The sequence below is a fragment of the Muscardinus avellanarius genome (genome assembly GCF_963383645.1).
Source record: "Muscardinus avellanarius genome assembly, chromosome: 5".
NCBI lineage: Eukaryota > Metazoa > Chordata > Mammalia > Rodentia > Gliridae > Muscardinus > Muscardinus avellanarius.
In genome coordinates this window covers 9,183,945-9,206,638 of record NC_137790.1, presented here as the reverse complement: position 1 = coordinate 9,206,638, position 22,694 = coordinate 9,183,945, and the positions used below count along the sequence as shown (strand labels likewise).

Here is a 22,694-nt window from a genome sequence, read left to right as displayed (position 1 = left end):
GTACAGTGTCAGATGCCTTAGGATCAGGTGCAGAGAAACCTAAGGCAAGAGGATCATTTACTGAGCACAGGAGTTAGAGACCAGCCTGGTCAATAGAGTGAGACCCCTCTTCAAAAAATAAGAATAAAGGGGGAAAAGCTCATGTAGAACATGAGACATAAAAATTCATAGCCTTTGAGGGATCCAGGTAAAAGTTATAACCCATTCAGAGGAAAAGCTGAGTGAGTTCACATTTATAGGGGATAAAGGCCACTGATGGAAATGGAGGAAAACAGGTGTTTACACAGTGAGGAGACGCCAATGGAATCTAACAGAACAGCGTTTACATGTCTACCAATTACCTACCATCTAGACACAGATGCAGATGATCTCAGAACGAGCAGCACCGGGGCCTGAGACTATGGCTCTTCCCTGGCAGACACCCTGCACTCCTGCAGGAGCCCAGAAATCATCAAACCTCAGGAGTGACCACCACAGCTGGCCTGCACTAGCAGCTGGACACCTGGGGAGGGAGGAATCCTGGGACTGGCTGGGCGCTCTTGACACTGACAATGGCAATCCCATGAGGACCACCAACTCCAGCAGCCAGTGCTGCCTGTTAGGGTTTCGATCTAAAATGCCCCACAGACCTCATGGGATAGAGTCAGCCATGCTGGAGATGGGACTTGGTGGATGGAGAAGGGGTCCCTGGCAGTGTGACTTGGGACTGTTTTCCTGGCCTGCCGCACCCCCTGCTCTTTTCTCTCTAGCCATGATGAGTTGGTAACACACTTTCCTCTTCACCTCTTTGAGGCTCACAATCACACCCTGAGGACCGGCAGCCCTGGCTCCTACTTAGAAGCTGATCTGTGGACAAAAATATCCAGAATTGTGAGATAATAAACCTTCCTGTAGGCTCTGGTCAACAGGTATTTTGAACCACAGTGGTTAGAATGCTAACTAGAATACTGCTTTATTCTCAATAAATTCACTCTCCCATTTCACAACATGAGGACTCCATCCATAGATTTCCCAAAGTAATCCCTGTAGCTCAACTCTCTCACCCATCAGTGAGTCTCTCCTGGAGGAGAGCCACCCAACACACCCACAACTATCCCGTCCACCCTGCCTTTCCTTCTGTTATTAGAGAAGAGGTTCCCTGCTCTCAGGCCGCCACAGTCCCAAGCCCTGGGTCCATGCAGGCATTTGGTTCTTGCAATCATAGATTTCCTCTCTCTCCTTCAACAAACTAAAAATAAAAATACCCTTTAATACCTCTCAGCTTATAAAACCCTTTCAAAGGGATTCAGTTTTATGTAGAAAGTTCTCTCATCACATTGCAACTAAGTTAGATTAATTAATAGTCGGAGGCTAAAAATAAGTCTCCCAAGTAGGTAAAAACAAGCAATATGCTTCTATATTCTAGGTTTACAATGATATCAAAAAGAAAATCAAAGCCAGGTATCATGGCACACACTTAAATCCCAATCCTTGGGAGACTGAGACTGGAGTATTACAGGTGTGAGGCCAGCAGGCAGTAATTTAGACACTGTTTCTAAATAAATAAGTTAACAAACAGGGCAAGGGGTAAAGCTTAGAGGTAGAATGCCCCAAGGTTTAACCCTAGTAGTATGCATAAAACAACAACTAAAGAAGATCCTGCTCAAAATAAACATTTTAAATTACTAGGAATGCAGTTCAGTGGAAGCTCACCCCTGGTGCACATTAAAAATAGCTATATCCTCTGCTATACATTAATAGAGTTATATCCTAGTAACAGGTGGACTATAGTCTCTCTTTAGAAACATTATTTTTACACTGAATCAATCCACGGTGCCAAGGAGGAGAGGGCAAATAAATTGTTGATTAACACTGTCCTTTCAAAAATAATAAAACTCTTTCTTTAACTTGAGAGAAAATAGAAAACATAAGGGACTTCAGATAAATGAAGAGAGAGACCAGTGGCACAGTGGAAGGGGAAGGGGAGAGAGATGATGTGGGGAGAGATGAAAGAGGATGGAGGAAGGAAACAGTTTAAATGATGCTGTGTCATATGTGAAGATAACAGCACCAATCTCAACCACATGTGCAGAAAAGGAGGAGTCAGGAGCAAGGTGGGCTGCAGGAGGAAGTACACTGAATGCCGTGTGCATATACGTTTATATCATCTTGAATCAAACTATGATGTGTCACAATCCACCAATATAATTATATATATATATATATATATATATATATATATATATATATATAGTGTGTGTGTGTGTGTGTGTGTGTGTGTGTGTGTGTGTGTGTGTGTGGTACTGGGGTTCCTGGAAGCCCTTCTACCTCCGGGCTACACTCCCAGACCTATTTTTACATTTTTATTTGGAAACAGGGTCTCCTAAGCCAGCGCGCCCTGCTGGCTTCGAACCTGCGCGATCCTCCTGTCTCTGCCTCCCAAACGCGGGGATAACAAGCGTGCGCCACTACGCCTGACTTATAATTATATTTTTTAAAGAACATAATTTTTCAGCCGGGCGTGGCGGCGCACGCTTGTAATCCCCATGCTTGGGAGGCAGAGTCAGGAGGATCACACAGGTTAAAGCCAGCCGCGCTGGCTTAAAAGACCCTGTTTCCAAACAAAAATCTAAAATAGGTCTGGGGGTATAGCCCAGACGTAGAAGGGATTCCAGGAACCTCAGGACCACAAAAAACAAAGAAACCAAAAAAAATAATTTTTCTCTCTGTAGTCAACCCCAATCCTGCTAAACATACTCTTTGAGACTAATTTGCTTATAAAATATGTGTAGACTCCTAAAGTGCAGCAATAACAATCATCATTATTCTGGGCACCCTTCACTTTGCTGGAACTTTTCAGGAAATCACAGATTTTGAATTTTCAAAAGCCTCTCAAGTTTATGAAGCTATGTCACTATTTCAAAATGCATCTTTGTTATAACAAAGAGAGCCATTTGTATTGGACTATGGCAAATAACTCATTACAAAAAGAAGATTATTCAAAAATAATTTCCAACCCAAAATCGAACCTGGTAACCGTGTGCACACAGAAAATCAGCTAGATCTGGGAGAGCAGCCAGCTCACCAGAAGCCCACACTGGGCTACCAGGTAGCAGTTTATGCCCAGAAAAGCCATGGGTCCAGAGTATATCCAGTGTGTGCCACCACTGTGGCTGGCTATTGTGCGCAGCGGGACCATATGGGCTAGTACACAGACTCAGGAAAGGTGCATTCGGCCAATACCTTCACAGGGCCACAAGGTGTCACTCCAAGACTACTTTGGAAACCCTCCACCCCTGGGCAAAGAAAGACTGACTGCAGAGGTGCGGACTACAGGCTGGAATTGCACAAAACCTGAGACTTGCATAGAACTCGCTAAAAGTAACTTCCGACACCATGACAGTTAAATGCTAAGTTATCAGAGGTGAGAAAGGGGCACAAACACTCAGAGAGCAGGCTCAGAAGCTGACCATAGGGTACAGAGCAAATAAGAGATACTGGAATGTACTCCAGAAGCTACTACAGCGATCAGACAGTCAGATGTTATACCGGCCCACCACATATTCATAAATTAATAGGACTTTTTTTGTTTCATTTTGTTTTGGTTTGTTTTGGTTTCGTTATGTTTTGGGGTTCATTTTTTTCTTTTTTCCTTTTATTTCGTTTTAGTTTGTTTGGTTATTTCCCTTTGTTGTCTCACACGGTTGCTAGTTTTTTAATTTTATTTTTGTCCTCTTTTTTCTCTCTCTTAACCCTTTTTGTTTTCTTTTGGTTATTTTGTTGTTGTTGTCATTGTTGTTTGTCTTTGATGTATCAGAGTTAGAATTTGTATCTTGTTTTGTTACTTTATTCGTATTTGTTTGGGCACCCCCCCACTCCTTTTACTAACTTCTTCACTCTAGCCTATACTCTTTTCTCTCAAAACTTTCTCTTTGTCCCTTTACTGTATCTCTTTGTTTAATACTCAAGGTTTCTCATATCTCCAAACTGAAATATTCTACTAACTACAAAAGTCCTACTATATAACCTTCTCCCATTCTCAACCAGATACTAACTCATTATACTTAAATTCTTCCTCAACCTAAACATATCCTCTGCCTTACCAAACTTCTGCACCCATCACCCCAGCTATTCCACCATCACCCAATCCTCACCACTGGATAAAGTACTGCCAACCTGTTGATAATTCTAAATTCCTACTTTTAAGCCTGAATTAAACATAATACTCACAAATGATGGGAAGACATCAGAAAAACAGGCTTGAGACATGAAAATACAAGAACTAGGAACAAAGAAGAGACAATGGAAATCACGAATACTCACCTACAAGAAATGCAAGAAGGGGAATCCCGAATCCTGATCTACAATATGATAAAAGGCTTTAAAATAAGTCTATAGGAAATGAAACAATATAGAAACACTACATATCAGAAAGAGGTCTGGAATGAAATAAAGGAGTCAATAAATGAAATGAGACAACAATAGAAAGAAAATCTGAAAGATTAGATGAAATGGAAAGTAGATATCACTATAAGAAGACAGTTCATTCAAAACTGAAAACACAGTCAACACCATACAAAAGTCATTATAGCAATACAAGCTAAATATCCAACAACTATTAACAATATGAAGTATAAATTGAATGATTTTTATAAATTGAAAATTATCACCATAATCTACTTTTAACATTTTGATCCCCTCCAAACAAAAAATGTCTGTAATCATTAGAAATTACTTAATTTACCCTACATAGTGGCACACACTTGTAATCCCAGCATTAGAGAGGCTGAGACAGAAGGGAGGAAGGTTTGCAGCCAGCCTCAGCAACTTAGTGAGGCCCTCTCTACTTAGGGAGACTCTGTTTCAAAATAAGGAATAAAAAATGTGGTTGGTGGAAGCTAGAGAGAAGAGAAAAGAAAGGAAATGAAACAGGAAAGGTAGAGAGAGGGTCTAATGGAAATAGAAGAGAGAAGAGACAGGATACCAAGGAAGGGAGGAAGTAGAGAGGGAGAAGGCATGGGAATGAAATGCACTCAATTAGGTTATGTGCATGTACAAATAGTAACAGCAAATCCTGGTATGAGCTGGTGGGGGTGCATGCCTGTAATCCCCATACTCCAGAGCCTGAGACAGGAGAATCCCAGGTGCCACGCCAGCCTCAGCAATTCAGAGAAACTCTCAGCAACTTAGCAAGACCCTGTTTCACAAAAATAAAAGGGCCTGGGAGTAGAGCTTGGAGGTAGAATGCCCCTGGGTTTACTATCAGATATATAAAAAAAACAACTTATTCTATGTAAGCAGAATGCACCAATAAAAAATACATTAGCTTAAGTTAAATTACATGAATGAATAACAGTGTCCTTAGGAATTACCACATACAGTTTGCTCCCAAAGTCTGAGTCCTTGTTTTTCTACAGGCCCTGCCACACCCTGGGCAGGGCCTTTGAATCCCTGACCCTCCAAGTAGACTATTCCTGGCTGCTGTGGAGTTGTTAGCCACTGCTGTGTCTGCTCTTCCTAGAGAGGCCACACACTGCGCACCAGTCCTGTCGTCCTGTGGCCGCATGACACTGGTTACCTGTGCCAACAAGGGCATCAGCTTGACCATCACCTGTGACCTGTGCGGGCAGTTCTCAGGAGATGTGGTGCTGACCGTGCGCAACCTCACGGACTGTTGGTCCAGGATAAAAACGTTGACGAATATGAATTCACCTTACACATCCATCCCCATTCCCCATTCTACACCCTGCCCTGTTCAGACCCCAAGCACATTTACATAGTCAAAAATATCCCCATCAAAGCCAGAGGTAGTGGTGCATGCTTATAATCCCAGTACTTGGAAGGCTGAGACCAGAGGATCGCACAGGTTCAAAGCCAGCCTCAGCTACTTAGTGAGGCTCTCAGCAACTTAGTGAGACCCTGTTTCCAAATAAAATATAAAATAGGTCTGGAAGTATATCCCGGAGGTAGAAAGCCTCTGGGTTCCACCCACAGTGCCACACACACAAAAAAAATCTTTATCAACTATTAAGGACTAACATACTTTTTGGGTAGGCTACTCACTTATACTACTAATTCTACCAGGTTTTTTTAAATTTTCTTTGCATTACACGAAGAGGAAGTAAAATGGCTGAAAATGAATATCAATAAATGAATAGCTGGTTCTTTCTAAATATTCACTCCTACAGATCTTTCCAGGCTGAAACAGCTTCAACTCAGAAGCAGAATCAGTATAAAAATTAAATGAAGAGAAAGAAAGCAAAGTTTACCTCAGGGTGGTCTCAGGGTGGCCAAGCACAGAAGAGAGCACAGTATGTATTACTGTGCTAATAGTTTCTGCTCTGTGAGCCCTGCAGCCTCTTACAACTACTCAACTCTCTTTACTGCAGGAGAGAAAGAACTCTGGAAACCCAGAAGCATCGTTGGGCACGGCCTAGGACACGGGTATACCAAGCCTAGGAAAATGGAACACACCGTGAGGCTAACACAGCTAGCCTGTCTCTTTCTAAAGCCTAAATCAAAGCCAGGAGTCGTGGGGCACACCTGTGAACCCAGCTACTTGGGAGCCCAAGGCAGGAGAATCCCAAGTTCAAAGCCAACCTGGGCAACAGAGTGAGATCCTGTCCCAAAATAAAAAGGACTGGGTATCAGACCCAGGGGCAGAGCGGTGGTCTAGCCCATGTGAGCCCTGCATTCAGTCTCCAGCACCACAAACAATAAATAGATAACTTAAAATGGGGAGGAAGCTGGGAGTGGTGGCACATACTAGTCAGCCCAGCATTCGGGAGGCTGAGACAGGAGGACCATGGCTCTCCTAAAGCCTCAGCTACTTAGTGAGGCCCTTTGCAACCCAGTGAGACTGTTCCAAAATAAAGAATAAAGACTTCCGGGAAGATGGCGACGGAGAAAAGCAGGGCTTACGAGCTCTGCTAACAACCAATCTCTATTACCACAAAATCAGCTCTTTTCAGAGCCAGAAAATACAATCAGCAGAGAAACAAAAATTGTAATTACAAGGGACAGAGAAAAAGAGGGCTGGAAAAACAAGACACCAGAAAGAAACCAGACCACAGTGCGGCAGCCGGAGCCGCGGCGCGGAGCGGTGGGTGCCATCTTCCCTCACAGCACCAGGCCCCAGAGGGGAGGGGGACTCAGAACGGAGCTCAGAGCCAGAGAGGAGATACGCTGGCCTCATGCCCGAGGACGCGGCAGCAGCACCTTCCTGCCGGCGGAAGCGGCGAGTTCACCAGACAGCACCAGACCAACTCACTCAACAGCCCACCAGGCTCCAGAGAGGAGCGGCGGACAGCGAGCCGAGTGAGCCGCTGCAGAACAGCTGGGTGGGATTCGGCAGATTTTTCGGCGCAGGGAGCATCTAAAGCTCCCAGTGGCTGGGCTCAACACACCCTGCAGGGACTCAGAGGGGAGCTCAAAACCAGAGAAGAAATACACCAGCCTCACGGCCAAGGGTGTGGCAGCGACGCCATATTGCCACTGGCGGCAGCAGCAGCGAATTCACCAAGTCCACTACAGCTCCATCAGCGCACTCAACAACAGTGAGTCAAATTGCGGCCCCTAGAGAAGAAATCCCAGTACAACACTCCCAGGGACTTGACCCAGTGGGGGAGTGGCAGTGGCAGAGATATCACACCATAGGAGAACGCCCAACCTGGCACTCCCCATGGTCTAAAGCAGCCTCGATTGACTCCCTGGGTCTGAGACTCTATGATACAACCTAGTAAAGGAGTAGTGGGGACTGAGATACCACAGACTCAAGATCCAGAGCACCTTAAGTGAAGTCGTAGTGACCCAAGGGAAGAACCCAGAGAAGGCACAAACTTCTGAAATCATGGGAAAGAGGAATAACAATGGAGCAATGAATGCTCACAACCCCACAGAGATTCCTAGAAGATCAAATCAGGAAAATAACTATAGAAATAATAGAGGTGTTTCGAAAAGAATTCAGAGAGAGCCAAAAAGAGATAAAGTATGCAATTAATGAAGTAAAGGCCTCAATTCAAAGTACAAACAACCAATTAGACCACATGGAGAATAGAATCTCACTCTTAGAAGATGATCACTCCAAAAATGAACACATAGTTTCTAATTTAGAAAAAAAAAATCCAGCAGCAGGAATCTGACACTGAGAAATATGGGCCCATTTTAAGAGAACTAACCTAAGAATAATTGGAAAAGAAGAGGGAAAAGAAGGTGAAACCAAAGGGATCAACAATCTCTTCAAAGAATTAATAGCAGAAAAATTTCCAAACATAGAGCAAGAGGTCGATACACAGGTCCAGGAAACTTATAGAACCCCCTTTAGACAGGATCAGAGAAGATCCCCATGCCACATAATTGTCAAAATGACCAATGTGGAAGCCAAGCAGAGAATCTTAAAGGCAACAAAAACAAAGGGCCAAGTGACACTCAGAGGCAAACCAATTAGAATCACTCCAGACTTCCCAAACCAAGTCATGAGAGCCAGAAGGGCTTGGAGTAACATATTCCAAACTCTGAAAGAAAACAACTTCCAGCCCAAAAGTTCCTACCCAGCAAAACTTTCTACCAAATTAGATGGGGAAATAAGAAGCTTCCATGACAAACAGAAACTGAAGGAATTTATGTCTTCAAAACCAGCCCTAGAGAAAATACTCAAAGAGATTAACTACAAAGAAGAACTAGGTAACACACACCAGAACCAGAGAAACAAGATTTTTCATCCAACAGACAACTAAGCTTGGTTATCTGTGGAGATTCATTATTTATGTTGGTCTTTTACATATCTCTAAATTGTATTGTTTGCTTTTAATGTTGCTAATTTTTAGGATTTCTAGTTGGGATATTAATATACTTTCAGATATAGCATTTGTAAATAATTTATCCATTCTGTCAGTAACATTTAACTCTGTTTACATTGTCTTTGGATATACAATATTGTTTTATCTTTTAGGGAGTTTGTTTACCCTTCTTTTACCTGTGCCATTGAAATCATATCCAAGAAATCACTGCCAATTTCAATGTTGTGAGGTTTAATGACCCAGATTTTCTTCTAAAAGTTTATAGTCTTAAGATTTACATTTAGGTCTTTTATCTATTTTGAGTTAATATTTGTATATGGGATTAGGTAAGGGTCCAATTTTATTCTTTTTCATGTAATTATTATTTTTCAAAAATATTTAGTTAAAAGATTATTATTTCCTCCACCAAATGTTCATGGAAACCTTGTCAAAAATAACTTGACAATATATGGAAGAATTGAGCTCTAGACTTTTATTTAACTCCAATGGTTTATATATCTGCCTTTAGAACAGTATTACACTGTTTCAGTTATTGTAGCTTTATATGGTTTGAAATCAGAAAATATATATCTAGCTTTGTTCTTTTTCGAGATTGTTTTGGGTATCTAGAGTCCATATTCCATATTAGGATAGATTTTTTTCTGAAAAATAAATAAATAAATGTATGATAGTTTCACCTAAAAAAAAGAAAAAATATTTTCTGGTAAGAAAGAAAGGAAAGAAAGCAAAAAGAAATATTGAAAAGTTATCTTTAAGTCATCAAAAGCCTGGTATCAGACAAATGAAACTGTTATGTGAGATTATCATTGTTAATTTTGGATAAATTGCTATAATACTAGATGTCAACCACTAAGCCAAGCATGGGAAGGAGGGATGGGGAGGGAACGGGGTGGGGACCAGGTAGGGGCTAATTGGGCGATGTGTGCATGTATGTCTACAAAAGTTTTTTTATCCCATTATGATGTATGAATACAGTGCACCAATAAAAATTAAAATATAAATTAAAAACTAAAAAAAAAAGAATAAAAAATAGAACTGGAGGTTTAGCCTCTGGGTTCCATCCCCAGGATGTCAGCCAGGGACAGACCAACTTACAATGGATGAGGGACAAAATCCCATCACCTTAATTATCACACAGTGAAAAAACATATTGCCTGACTTCATTTATATAACGTGTCTGAAATAATAGAAAGGTAGAAATGGAGGTGTTAGGGTTTGCATTGAAAATGTCCCCAGAGCTCCTGTGTTAAGCGATACAGCCAAGTTCTTAAGACATAAAACAGCAAAATCTGAAAGTGATTGGTGGCTTATTTTGTTGTCGGTATACAAGTATGATATTGTACAATAATTACACAAACTGAGAGAAACTGGGTTGAAGTGTGAGGAACCTATTATTTTTTATAACTACAAGTGAATCCTTTATCACCTACATAAAATTGCAGGAGTCAAGCCGGGCATGGTGGCACATGTTTGTAATCCCCGCGCTTGGGAGGTAGAAACAGGAGGATCACACAGGTTCGAAGCTAGCCGCACTGGCTTAAGAAACCCTGTTTCCAAATAAAAATATAAAAATAGGTCTGGGAGTGTAGCCCGGAGGTAGAAGGGCTTCCAGGAACCCCAGTACCACCAAAAAAAAAAAAAAAAAAAAAAAAAAAAAATTTGCAGGAGTCAGCTGAGCATGGTGATGCATGCTGGTAATCCCAGCATTCAGAAGGCTAAAACAGGAGAATGCCAATTTTAGAGACAGCCTCAGCTACTTAGGGAGGCCCTTTGTAACTCATGACACCCTGTTTCAAAATAATGAATAAAAAATAGGGCTGGAAGTATAGCTCCAAGGTAGAATGCCCCTGGGTTCCATTTCCCAGTACAAAAAAAAAAAAAAAAATTCAGGAGTGAAGCCAGGCAAGGTAGCAAATACCTGAAAGAGGAGGATCACAGGTTTGAGGACAGCCTCAACAACTTAGCAAGGCCTTCCACAACTGAGTGAGACCCTGTTTCAAAATGAAATAATAAGATAGGGTTGGGAGTGTGGCTCAGAGGGAGAATACCCCTGGGTTCAGTTCCCAGTACCACAAAAAAAGAAAAAAAAGAACCAGAGTCTTTTTCAGATTACTGACTTTTTGTTAAGCAAGTCTGGAAAGCCATCTTGAAAGGATCACAGGGTTGGAATCTATGTACAGCAGCTCCGCACAAGAGAATCTTCTGTGTTGATGCCATGCCCTCTATTTGCCCGGCCTCCTACAGCACCCTTTGACACGTGTGAGCATTAAACACTTCCCATGGGGCTAGTCCCACCAAAAGCTGGATTTTTACATTGCATTAATTTACATTTGATTTCAATGGCTGTGTCGCTGATGGCTACCTTGGCACAGGCCAGAAGTAACGCTTGCTGTGGAAGCCGCCTCATTCCACTGTGAAAGGAGTAAGCAGGGAGGAAAATTCAGTTCCCAGCACTGAACTCGTTTATGGGCTTCCTGAGCATGGGCCCACTCCTGGATATTTCGAATGGGAAGGAAGCACCTCCTGCTTTAAAGAGCTGAAAATATTCAGAAACAAAATCCCACCATTTTGGGGAAATTAGCAAGATTAAGTTAGCTGGGGGCTTGCTTTTTTTTTTTTTTTTTTTTTTTTCTTGCTGTACTGGGGATGGAACCTAGGGGCATCTTCCTCAGAGCTATAGCCCCAGCCCTATTTTTTATTCTGCATTTTGAAACAGAGTCTCACTGGGTTGCAAAGTGCCTCACTAAGTAGCTGAGGCCATCCATGAACTGCAACCCTCCTGTTTCAGCCTCCCAAAAGCTGGGATTGCAAGCGTGAGCCACCATGCCTGGCTTGCTTTTATATTCTTAGGGGTCAAACCTGCAGAAATGTGATGTCCTTTGCTTTTCTTCCAGCTCCTTCTATAAATCTAGCTCTGAAGATTTCAGTTGCTGGGAAATTTTTTAAACATACCTGCATCAGAAGATGAAAGAAACCACTCAGCACCATCACCCTGCTGAGGCCCAGAAAATGGGCACGCCAGGAGCTTCTGTTTAACACAGAAAATTAGCTGCAAGCCTCCCGGTCCACACATATTAGAGTTTCTTCTCTGTGGACACAGTGTAGTTACTAAATACAGAACAATAGCCAGGCGTGGTGGCGCACACTTGTAATCCCCACGCTTGGGAGGCTGAGACAGGAGGATCGCACAGGTTCGAAGCCAGCCTCAGCTACTTAATGAGGCTCTCAGCAACTTAATGAGACCCTGTTTCTAAATAAAATATAAAAAAGGTCTGGGAGGATAGCCCGGAGGTAGAAAGCCTCTGGGTTCCACCCCAGTACCACCAAAAAAAACCACAAAAAAAACAAAAAAAAACACACGCAAGCAAAGGATTCAGATGCTCAGCAACCTAGTGAGACCCTGTTTCAAAATGAACATTAAAAGAGCTGAGGTGAAGCTTGGAGGCAGAATGCCCTTGGATTCAACCGCTAGTACCTCTAAAAACAAAACAAAAATAAGCCCCCTTTGCAAAGACTAAAATGCATGGCTGACATGAAGATGAACGAAATTGTGTCCTTGGTAGAAAACAGGACAGAACTAGAGAGCTTTATGTTAAGCTAAGTCACATTCAGAAAGTGGAGAGGTCAGCCAGGCGTGGTGCTCCACGCTTGTAACCCCAGCATTTGGGAGGCTGAGACAGGAGGATGGCCATTTGGGGAAAGCCCCAGGTACTTAGTGAGGCCCTTTACAACTCAGTGAGACCCTATTTCAAAATAGAATAAAAACCAGGGCTAGGGTGTAGCTCTGAAATACAATGCCCCTGGGTTCCATTCCCAGTACTTAAAAAAAAAAATTTGAGAAAGTGGAGGAGTCATATGTTTTCTCTTAAATGTGGAAACAAAAGAGAAAGAAGAAAAGAAAAAAAAAGACCAGAGGAGTCTCATGAAAATAGAAGGAAGACCAGAAGAGGACGGCAAGGTAAAAGAAGGCGGAGGGGAGGAAACAGAGAGGCATGGGGGTACATTTTACATTTTGGTACATGAATGCACAAATATGTAGCAGTAAATCCTATTACAAACTCATAGAGCTCCAAGGGAAAAAAAATAGTTAAACTAGATAAATAAATGAAATGTGTGGCTGAGGCCTGGGCATAAGGATGGACTTTGTTCTTAAAGACACACCTGACCTCCCTGGCCCCAGAGCTCCAGCCACGCCCTCCGGGGCCGGAGCCTGCGCTGACCCAGTGCTCTGGGTGGGGCTGAAGCTCCTGGGACTCTTTAAAAGTCCTGCTGACTTCTTCCAGAGGGAGAAAGAAACTGAGCCTCTGCCTTGCTTGGGGCCACCGCTGGATTCGCTCTTCACGAAGGTCCCCCTGCCCGCCGGCCATGTCGTCCCGGAGCCGCGTGGCGCTGGTCACCGGCGCCAACAAGGGCATCGGCTTGGCCATCGCGCGCGCCCTGTGCCTGCAGTTCTCCGGGGACGTGGTGCTGACCGCGCGGGACGAGGCGCGGGGCCGGGCGGCCGTGCAGCAGCTGCAGGCCGAGGGCCTGAGCCCGCGCTTCCACCCGCTGGACATCGACGACCTGCGGAGCATCCGCGCGCTGCGCGATTTCCTGCGCCGGGAGTATGGCGGGCTGGACGTGCTGGTCAACAACGCGGGCATCGCCTTCAAGAGTAAGAGGCCGGCCCCTGAGAGGAGGGGAGGTGGCCGCCCAGAGCCAGGTCAGGGCGGACAGCGCTGGGGAGACAGCCTCTGGCCTGCGGGGTCCTGAATGGCCTCCCCGGGGAGGAGCAGCAGGGGCTGGGGGCTGAGGAGAGCAGACACCCCCGGGACTGCGAAGGTCTGGGCCAAATGCAGGTGTTTACCTACCTCTGATCCCTGCGAAGGTCTGGGCCAAATGCAGGTGTTTACCTACCTCTGATGCCTCGGTGCTTTCCCAAGATTTGCCCGTGTACTTTCTCTGTAACTAGGCATTAGGGAAGTTGGGTGCAATTTTTTTTTCCTGTACTTAAACAGAAAGCAATGGCATTCCACCTCCGGGCTACAACACAGCCCTGGTTTTTATTCTTTATTTTGAAACAGGGCCTCACTAAGTAGCTGAGGCTGGCCTCAAACCTGCCATCTTCCTGTCTCAGTCTCTCAAGGACTGGGATTACAAAGTGTTTGCCAGCACACCTGGCTTTTTGACTGCTTTTGAATTAAACAAGAAATTGAAAGGGAAAAGAAGTTACACAAAGATCCTGCTGATGCAGACTTCACACACACTCTCCCAATGGTGTTAAGCTACAAAATAATAAACCATTTTCACATCAGCAGACCTACATTGCCAAATACTGTGAACACACAAGGACTTTACGTAGAATGCCGTGGATTTCACACACTATTTTCCATCTGAGAAATTCCACCTGATGGCCATTATTTGACTGCCTTCTCTTTTTTTCCCCAAAAAGATGCTGACCCCACGCCCTTTCACATTCAAGCGGAAGTAACAATGAAAACAAACTTCTTTGGTACCCTAAACGTCTGCAGGGAGCTGCTCCCGCTCATAAGACCCCAAGGTGAGTGTGGCTGGGCGCCCCGCTGCCTGGGCCTGTGTCCTCTCCTGCACCGCTGCACAGGCCTCCCTGCTGGGCCTCCACCTGCCTGGCTCAGCCCTGCTGCCTCCTCTGCCCTGGTCCAGCCGTGGGGCTCCTCTGCAGCCCTGAGTCCTTCCATGCCCTGCCCCTCTCTGCTGGCAGATTGCACTTTTCCAGCCTGGTGGGACCTTCACCAACATCAGTCAGTTCACTAGGCCCCACTCACTAAAGCTGCCACCTGCCCAAACCCTCCAGGGCCCGCAAAAACGCTCCTCTTCCTGCCTCTTCATCTCCTCCTGATACTCCCAGTGGAAACAGACCATTCCAGAGGAATGCATCCTTCTCCTTAAATCATCCTGGCCACCCACCAGCACCCTGGGGGGCACCATGCCCTGCACACTCCCTATACAGCCACTCAGCCCTCACTACACAGTGGCAGACCTTGTAAGAGGCCTTGTTCTGACACTTTTCCTCTTCCAGGCTTCTGCACACGACCTGGCTAACCCACTCCTCACGTTTCCATAAAGAGGCTGCTGGGTGCTTAGCAGGTTCATAAGGATATCCGTGATCAGAACCTGCTGACCGCTGGGCTCATTTTTATTTTTATTTATTTCTTATTTTATTTTATTTTGCAGTACTGGAGACAGAACCCAGGGGCATTCTATATCCAAGCTACACCCCAGCCCGATTTTTTTTTTCTGTTGTGGTTTTTTTGTTGTTTTTTGTTGTTGTTTTGGTGGTACTGGGGTTCCTGGAAGCCCTTCTACCTCCGGGCTTCACTCCCAGACCTATTTTATATTTTTTTTATTTGGAAACAGGGTCTCTGAAACCAGCGCAGCTAGCTTCAAACCTCCGTGATCCAAGTGCGGGGATTACAAGCGTGCGCCACCACACCTGGATTTTTATTCTGTAGTTTGAAACAGGGTTTCACTGAATTGTAAAGGGCCTCACTAATTAGCTGAGGCTACCACGACCCACGATCCTCCTGTCTCAACCTCCTAAAAGCTGGGATTGCAAGTGTGTGCCACCACGCCGAGCATCCACCAGCTCATTTTAACTCTCCATCAACATGTCCCCAGTTCCACGTGTAACAAACTTTCCTAGTTCTTTCTTTGTAGACTGCTGAATACACCAGGTCATGTTCACAGTGGAGGAACGCCCCTTAATTACTCCATAAAGACAAGCAGCCACAGAGGGATGGGTGCGCGGAGCTGAGGTCTCACTTTCCCTCCTCCTCTTCCCATCCTGTGCTCTCGCGAGTCCTACGACCACACAGGTCATCTCTTTCCAGTATCATCAGATTTCACTCCCTGCCCAAAGCCATGAGGCAGGCATGGAGCTACACATGCAACCATTCTACCATCCGTATGTTTAATTCTTAGAATGCACACCGGCAACTCTCTCCTCAGTGGAGTTTTCTGCCCTACGATCCAGTGAGTTAGGTATTTGCCAATCTTACATACACTGCTGGCATAATGATTTGTAATATATTTTAGGCAGAGTGGTGAATGTGTCGAGTTACATTTGTCAGAAGTCACTAAAAGGCTGCAGCCCAGAGCTGCAGCAGAAGTTTCGAAGCGAGACCATCACCGAGGAGGAGCTGGTGGGGCTCATGAACAAGTTCGTGGAGGACACCAAGAACGGGGTGCACCAGCAGGAAGGCTGGCCCAACTCTGCCTATGGCGTGACCAAGATCGGCGTCACCGTTCTGTCCAGGATCCAGGCCAGGAGCCTGAGCCAGCAGAGGGGAGGGGACAGGATCCTCCTGAACGCCTGCTGTCCCGGGTGGGTGAGGACCGACATGGCGGGGCCCTCGGCCACCAAGAGCCCAGAGGAAGGAGCAGAGACCCCTGTGTACTTGGCCCTTTTGCCCCCAGACGCTGAGGGGCCTCACGGACAGTTTGTCCAGGATAAAAAGGTGGATGAATGGTGAGCTCCGCTCACACCATCCTTGGTTCCCATTTTACACCCTGTCGTGTTCTCACCCCAAACACATTTATACTCAAAAATATCTCCAAAGCTGGGCGTGGTGGCACACCACACTTGTAATCCCAGCATTTCAGAGACTGAGGTGGGACAATCGTGAGTTGCGGCCAGCCCCAGCTACTTAGTGAGGCCCTTTGCAATTCAATGATACCCTGTTTCAAAATGAAGAATAAAAGAGGGTTGGGGTGTCTCTCAGAGGTAGAATGCCCCTCGGTTCCATCCCCAGTACTGCAAAAAAAAAAAAAAAAAAAAAAGAAATCTCCATCAAAAAGAGAAAATAATCAAAACATCTCTATAAACTACTCAGGACTAAGGTACTACTGATTAATTAGGCTACTCACTCAGTGGACTACTAATTCTGTGAATTTTTTTGTGATCTCTTCTGTGGTGGAGAATAAAAGTAAAATTACTAAGAAATAACTAAGAAAAATCCATTGGTGAATAAATTATTTATAAACATCCATTCTGCAGACCACGTTATGCTGCAGCAGCTTTCTCTCAGAAGTACGGCCAGTGTGAAATGGAGGTCAGCGGAAGGGTGGCCTTCCTCAGGGGTCAACAACCTGGAACACAGTAGGTGTTAAGGCTGTCCTGCTCTGTGGGCCTGCGACTACTCACATATACTGTTTATGCCAGGAAAGCAAATGACTTTGAAGATTAAGACATGGCTGGGTGTGGCCTGGAGACTGAGGTTGACCAATCCTAGGAAGATATAGCCATCACCATGAGGCTAAAGCAGCTGGCCTGGTCTCTCTACAAAGCCCAAGTCCAAGCCACGAGTGGTGGTACACACCTGTGAATCCAGCTACTTGAGGGCCAGGGTCAGGAGGATCCCAAGGTCAAAGTCAGCCTGGGAAACTTCGTGGGACCCTGTCTCAAAATAAAAAATAATAGTAAAGGGCTGTGGATGTAGCTCAGAGGTAGAATTCTCTTGGGTTCAATCCCCAGTACTACCCAAGAAAAAAGAAATAGAAGAAACTCATGAAAGATCAGTGCAGGGTTGGATGCCTTAAACCAGCTACTTAGGAGTCTGGAGCAGAAGGATCTCGTGATCCCTAAGGTTTGAGAGTAGCCTGGGCAACATAAGTGAGACCCCTTCTCAAAAATAAAGAAGCAGAAAGTGCTTGGACTGATCATGTGGAATTGCTCCTATCATATGAGAAATTAGGAAGGCTTTGTAACTAGTTCAAAGGAAACACTAAAGGAGCACAGACTGATATGGAGTAAAGGGCCAAGCGGAACAGCAGATGAACAAAAACTAGTGTCTCAACAGCAGAGAAGTCACCAAAATCTGTACAGGATAGCACTTCCTTATCTATCGATTACCTAGAAGTTAGAAAAGGATGCAGAATGTCTCAGAATGAGCAGCACCACACCCTGGCAGACACCCCGTACTCCTGCCCAGAATCCCCAACCCTCATGAGTGACCGCCGCGTGGTGGGAGGAGGGAATCAGGGCTGACTGCACTCTGACTTTGACAACTGCAGTCCTGAGAGGACCATCAACTCTGCCAGCCAGCGCGGCCTGATTCCCAGCTAAGTCCACTTGTCCATTGTGCGCTATGACTGCTCTTATCTTTCATGAGTCAACATGATAACCTTGTGGGTTCTTGGCTTCCATGGCAAAAAGAATTTCAACACGCGCCAGTCAAAGATAAAAGCAGAGATTTTAATTCAAGTAAAGTAAAGATATATGTTCAGGGGAAACTCAAAAGATATATGTTCGGGCCATCTCAAAAACTGTGAAAACAACCATGGGAGAGAGACTGATAGTTGCAAAATGCTGTCCAGAGCGTCCAGAAGCTGCCCCCAAAATGGCCCAGAGCTCTTTAGAGCCACTAGAAAGGGGGTGTTCACAGACAGGTGGGATGGCAGGCTCCTTCTTTGAAGCTTTCGGGTAACAAAGGTGCAAATTCCTTTTGATATGGTAGAATAAAAAAATTAAAAATTTCGGTAGAAAGTATGAGCATTGAGAAGGGAAGGAAGATAGGGTTTTAAAATCTGAAATCTTCGGTTAAGAGAGCCTGGTTATTCTTAAGAAGACTCACATTTTTTAAATTAAAAAAGGATATTTTTTTTTATTTTTTAGGGAGTTTGTATACTCCTCTGTTGCCTGTGCCATTGAAATCATAACCAAGAAATCACTGCCAATTTCAATGTTGTGAGGTTTTATGACCCAGATTTTCTCCTAAAAGTTTATAGTCTTAAGATTTATATTTAGGTCTATTATCTATTTTGAGTTAATATTTGTATATGGGATTAGGTAAGGGTCCAATTTTACTCTTTTCCATGTAATTATTATTTTTTAACAATATTTAGTTAAAAGATTATTATTTCCACCACCAAATGTTCATGGAAACCTTGTCAAAAATAACTTGACAATATAGGGAAGAATTTAGCTCTAGGCTTTTATTTAACTCCAATGGTTTATATATCTGCCTTTAGAATAGTACTACACTGTTTCAATTATTGTAGCTTTATATGGTTTGAAATCATAAAATATATATCTTCTAGCTTTGTTCTTTTTCAAGATCGTTGTGGGTATCTAGAGTCCATTTTCCATATTAGGATAGATTTTTTTTCTGAAAAATAAATATATAAATATATTATAGTTTCACCTAAAAAAATAGAAAAAAAATATTCTCTGGTAAGAAAGAAAGTAAAAAGAAATATTGAAATGTTATCTTTAAGTCATCAAAAGCTTGGTATCAGACAAATGAAACTGTTATGTGAGATTATCATTTTTAATTTTGGATAAATTGCTATAATACTAGATGTCAACCACTAAGCCAAGCATGGGAGGGAGGGATGGGGAGAGAATGGGGTGGGGATCGGGTGGGGGGCTGACTGGGTGATATGTGCATGTATGTCTACAAAAGTTTGTATCCCACTATGATGTATGAATACAGTGCACCAATAAAAAAAAGAAAAGAAAAGAAAAGAAAGTTCCTATAGAAGAAAAAAAAAAAAGGACCAAGAACATTGAATCAAGATAAGTTTTTAAAGTTCCTATTGGATTTGTGGGCTATTACCCACTTCCAATTTATGTGGACTGGCTTGGTGGATGCCCCCCTTTACAAAAAATGATTGATTAATGTTATGGTTGAGGAAACTGTGCTGGTGGTGGAACTGCTCCTGGGACCCTGTTGGGCTCCTGGGACTGTTCCCATGAGAGAGAGATATAACCATGGGTTCTTGTTCTGAACTAGGTATAGAAAACTCTAGTCCAAACTCTGCAAGCTTAAACCACTTTATTATTGCAAAGATGGAAAGACAGAATATAGATTAATACAGCCCTATACCCAAAATAGTATGGGGGTGGTGACTTGAAAAGAAGTCACCAGAGTTCTAAATAAAAAACAGTTTTTGTAGACATACAGTCTCCCATCTTGCTCTGCCAGGTAGTCCTTTGACCTAGGTGTAAGTCTGCCCTTTAACTCATGCAGGCCCCTTTTATTATGATTATGGGGATTTCTGGGAAAAAAAAAAAAAAAAAAAAAAAAAACACCTTCCTGCCTTCTTGCAGGTGTAATCCTAGATTTCATTAGGACCAGAATGATTCACGAGGCCAGAGGCCACATGGTATCTGCTCCCCTTTCACAGAGGTCAGTACCCTCCTCCCACACTCTTGGGGAATTCTTAGTTTTTGCTAAATATCACTTATTATGCAAACCTGCTTTTAAAATGTGGAAGTCGCCGGGCGTGGTGGCGCACACTTGTGATCCCCACGCTTGGGAGGCAGAGACAGGAGGATCGTGCAGGTTCGAAGCCAGCTGTGCTGGTTTAAGAGATCCTGTTTCCAAATAAAAAAGTATAAAATAGGTCTGGGAGTGTAGCCCGGAGGCTGAAGGGCTTCCAGGAACCCCAGTACCACCAAAATAAATAAATAAATAGAATATGGAAGTCCTAGGTCCCAACTCCTCTATCCACTTGCTAATTGCTTTTAGTGAGGGTATTCTGCATTATAACTGCTACCTGAGTGCCTGGCAGTAACCAGGCCCTGACTGCTTTTGTTTTTAACATTTTGAAACCCATTTTCAATAAGCCAATTCTTGATACATTCATACCAAAACCATTTTCAAATATTTTTAAGCCATTTCCTAATACTGGTACAAATAACATCTTGGTGGAATGAAATTTTTAGTTTTTTGGCCAGCATACTTTGTATCAGTATGCTCTTCTGTTGTTTACTCTGCTGTTGTGTAAGGTAATCTATAGCATGTTTATCCCTTCTGTTCCAGAACATCAGAGGATAATAATTCAACAACCAACAAAAAGACCTGACCTTCCCATGTCTCCTTTAGATCAGTTAGGACGAGACTATCAGTCCCTGGATTGGCAGGAACAGCACCCCCTTGCCAGCTGAGAAGAAATTACAGAAGTTTGGCCCTTATCCTTCGGCATCCCTTCTGATTAAAGGACCAAAAGTGTGTAGAGAGAATGATAAGGTAGAATAGAGGAAACAAAACTTTAGGTAGAATGGAGACCATTGGGAAGGGAAGAGAGATAAGGTTTTCTTTTTTCTTTTTTTTCTTTTCCCGGTGGTACTGGGGTTCCTGGAAGCCCTTCTAACTCCGGGCTACACTCCCAGACCTATTTTTACATTTTTTATTTGGAAACAGGGTCTCCTAAGCCAGCGCCCACGTGCACCCAGCTAGCTTCGAACCTGCGCGATCCTCCCGTCTCTGCCTCCCAATCTCGGGGATTACAAGCATGTGCCACCACGCCCGGCGAGAGATAAGGATTACAAGCATGTGCCACCACGCCTGGCGAGAGATAAGTTTTTAAAATCTGAATCAGTTAACAGAGCTTGGTTATTCTTAAGAAGTCAGGCCTACACTTTTTGTACCAGTATTGGGAAGAGGTTTCAAGTTGCATTAATGTACCAGTATTGGGAAAGATTTCCAAATTTTTTTTTTTTTTTTTTTTTTGGTGGTACTGGGGTTTCTGGAAGCCCTTCTACCTCCGGGCTACACTCCCAGACCTATTTTTACATTTTTATTTGGAAACAGGGTCTCCTAAGCCAGCGTGCGCGGCTGGCTTCGAACCTCCTGTCTCTGCCTCCCAAGCGCGGGGATTACAAGCGTGCGCCACCACGCCCGGCTTCCAATTTTAAAATATATCTTTGGTAGTAAATAAAGCCAGGAGCTTCATGACAAAGGGCCTTTTTACATTTCTAAAGAGAGGAAAAGTTCCTCAAGGATGGGAGGAAATCCCAGATTCTGGAGAAGCAACTTAACACATTTTCGGAGTGTAACAAAAGGTGTGGGAGTCTGTGCTGGAGACAGAGCTGCCCCTCCCTGCCCCAAAAGGGGCAGATCTGGCTACAGAGCTGGAGACCTGGGCTAGAGATAGGACAGCACGTCTACATATCAAAGGACCTGCCGCAGACCTGGTGGCTGGCTATAAGAATGCTCCACATATTGTAACTTTAGTGAATTTGCAGGAACACCCCCCCCCATTCAAGAATGGCCTGGGGCTGTAACTATCCTCTGTATCTCTATCTTTTTAATAAACTTCTTTAAATCTTCAGCAAGAGTCCAGGCTATTGCATACTTATCCTTAGCTCAGGACAAGAACCAGTACCTTTTTTTTTATCTTTTTATCTTTTTTTTGAGTTCTTTTATATTTTGAGGGAAATTGTATATGGGAGCCTAACAGGGGTGTACTGTTAAGTTGGGTCCTGCACTCATGTGACTTTGTGTCACATGACCTCTGCAGGGCAAGGGAGGGGCTGAAACCCCCGCGAGAATTGGGCGTTCCCACGAGTAAAACCCCCATCTCGCGAGATGCATGCCTTTAAAAGGAGAGCCCGCGTCCTCAAGCTTCGGACAGGCGCGCGGGCCCCACGGTGCCTCGCCCTGATCCCCGGGAGAGCCGTGCCGTTAAAACTTTACATGCCACGTGTACCGGACCTCTCTCGTGTTTTTCACACTCCGCCGTACGCACATTATTTTTATTTTACTCGCATTTAATTTTTTATTTTACTTATCATTTGGTGCCGAAACCCGGGAGAACTCTTGGGTCCCTCCCCATTTTTTCTTTTTTTTTCATTTTTTCTCTTTTTATTTTTACTCTCTTTTTGAGCCCCGGACTCTCCGACCCGCCAGCAGCTGACTGTGAGGTCCCACACCAGCGCTCCGCTTGCAGGCGTTGCTCCCACCACTGCCGCCGCTGCCGCCCCGTGCCTGCCCGGACCGTAAGCCTTCTTCCCCAGCCCCGCGCTCTCCGGGAGAGCCGGCGGCCTTCTTCCCGCCCCGGGCTCTGCTGAGAGCTCGCGGCCATCTTTGCAGCCACGAGCTCTGCTGAGAGCCGGCGGCCATCTTTCTGATCCCGCACTCTGCTGAGAGTCTGCGGCCATCATTCCAGCCCTGC

General features: G+C 44.3%; 1 protein-coding gene across 1 annotated transcript; it reads left to right on the top strand.

Annotated features, from left to right (window-relative positions):
• Positions 1-13,142: 13,142 nt before the first annotated feature.
• On the top strand, positions 13,143-16,267 carry LOC308263680 (carbonyl reductase [NADPH] 1-like; the record flags this gene model as incomplete). Its single annotated transcript, XM_080696680.1, has 3 exons — positions 13,143-13,431; positions 14,209-14,320; positions 15,835-16,267. 3 exons carry the CDS (start codon positions 13,143-13,145, stop codon positions 16,265-16,267), a joined length of 834 nt encoding a protein of 277 aa, XP_080552806.1.
• Between the last annotated feature and the right edge of the window lie 6,427 nt (positions 16,268-22,694).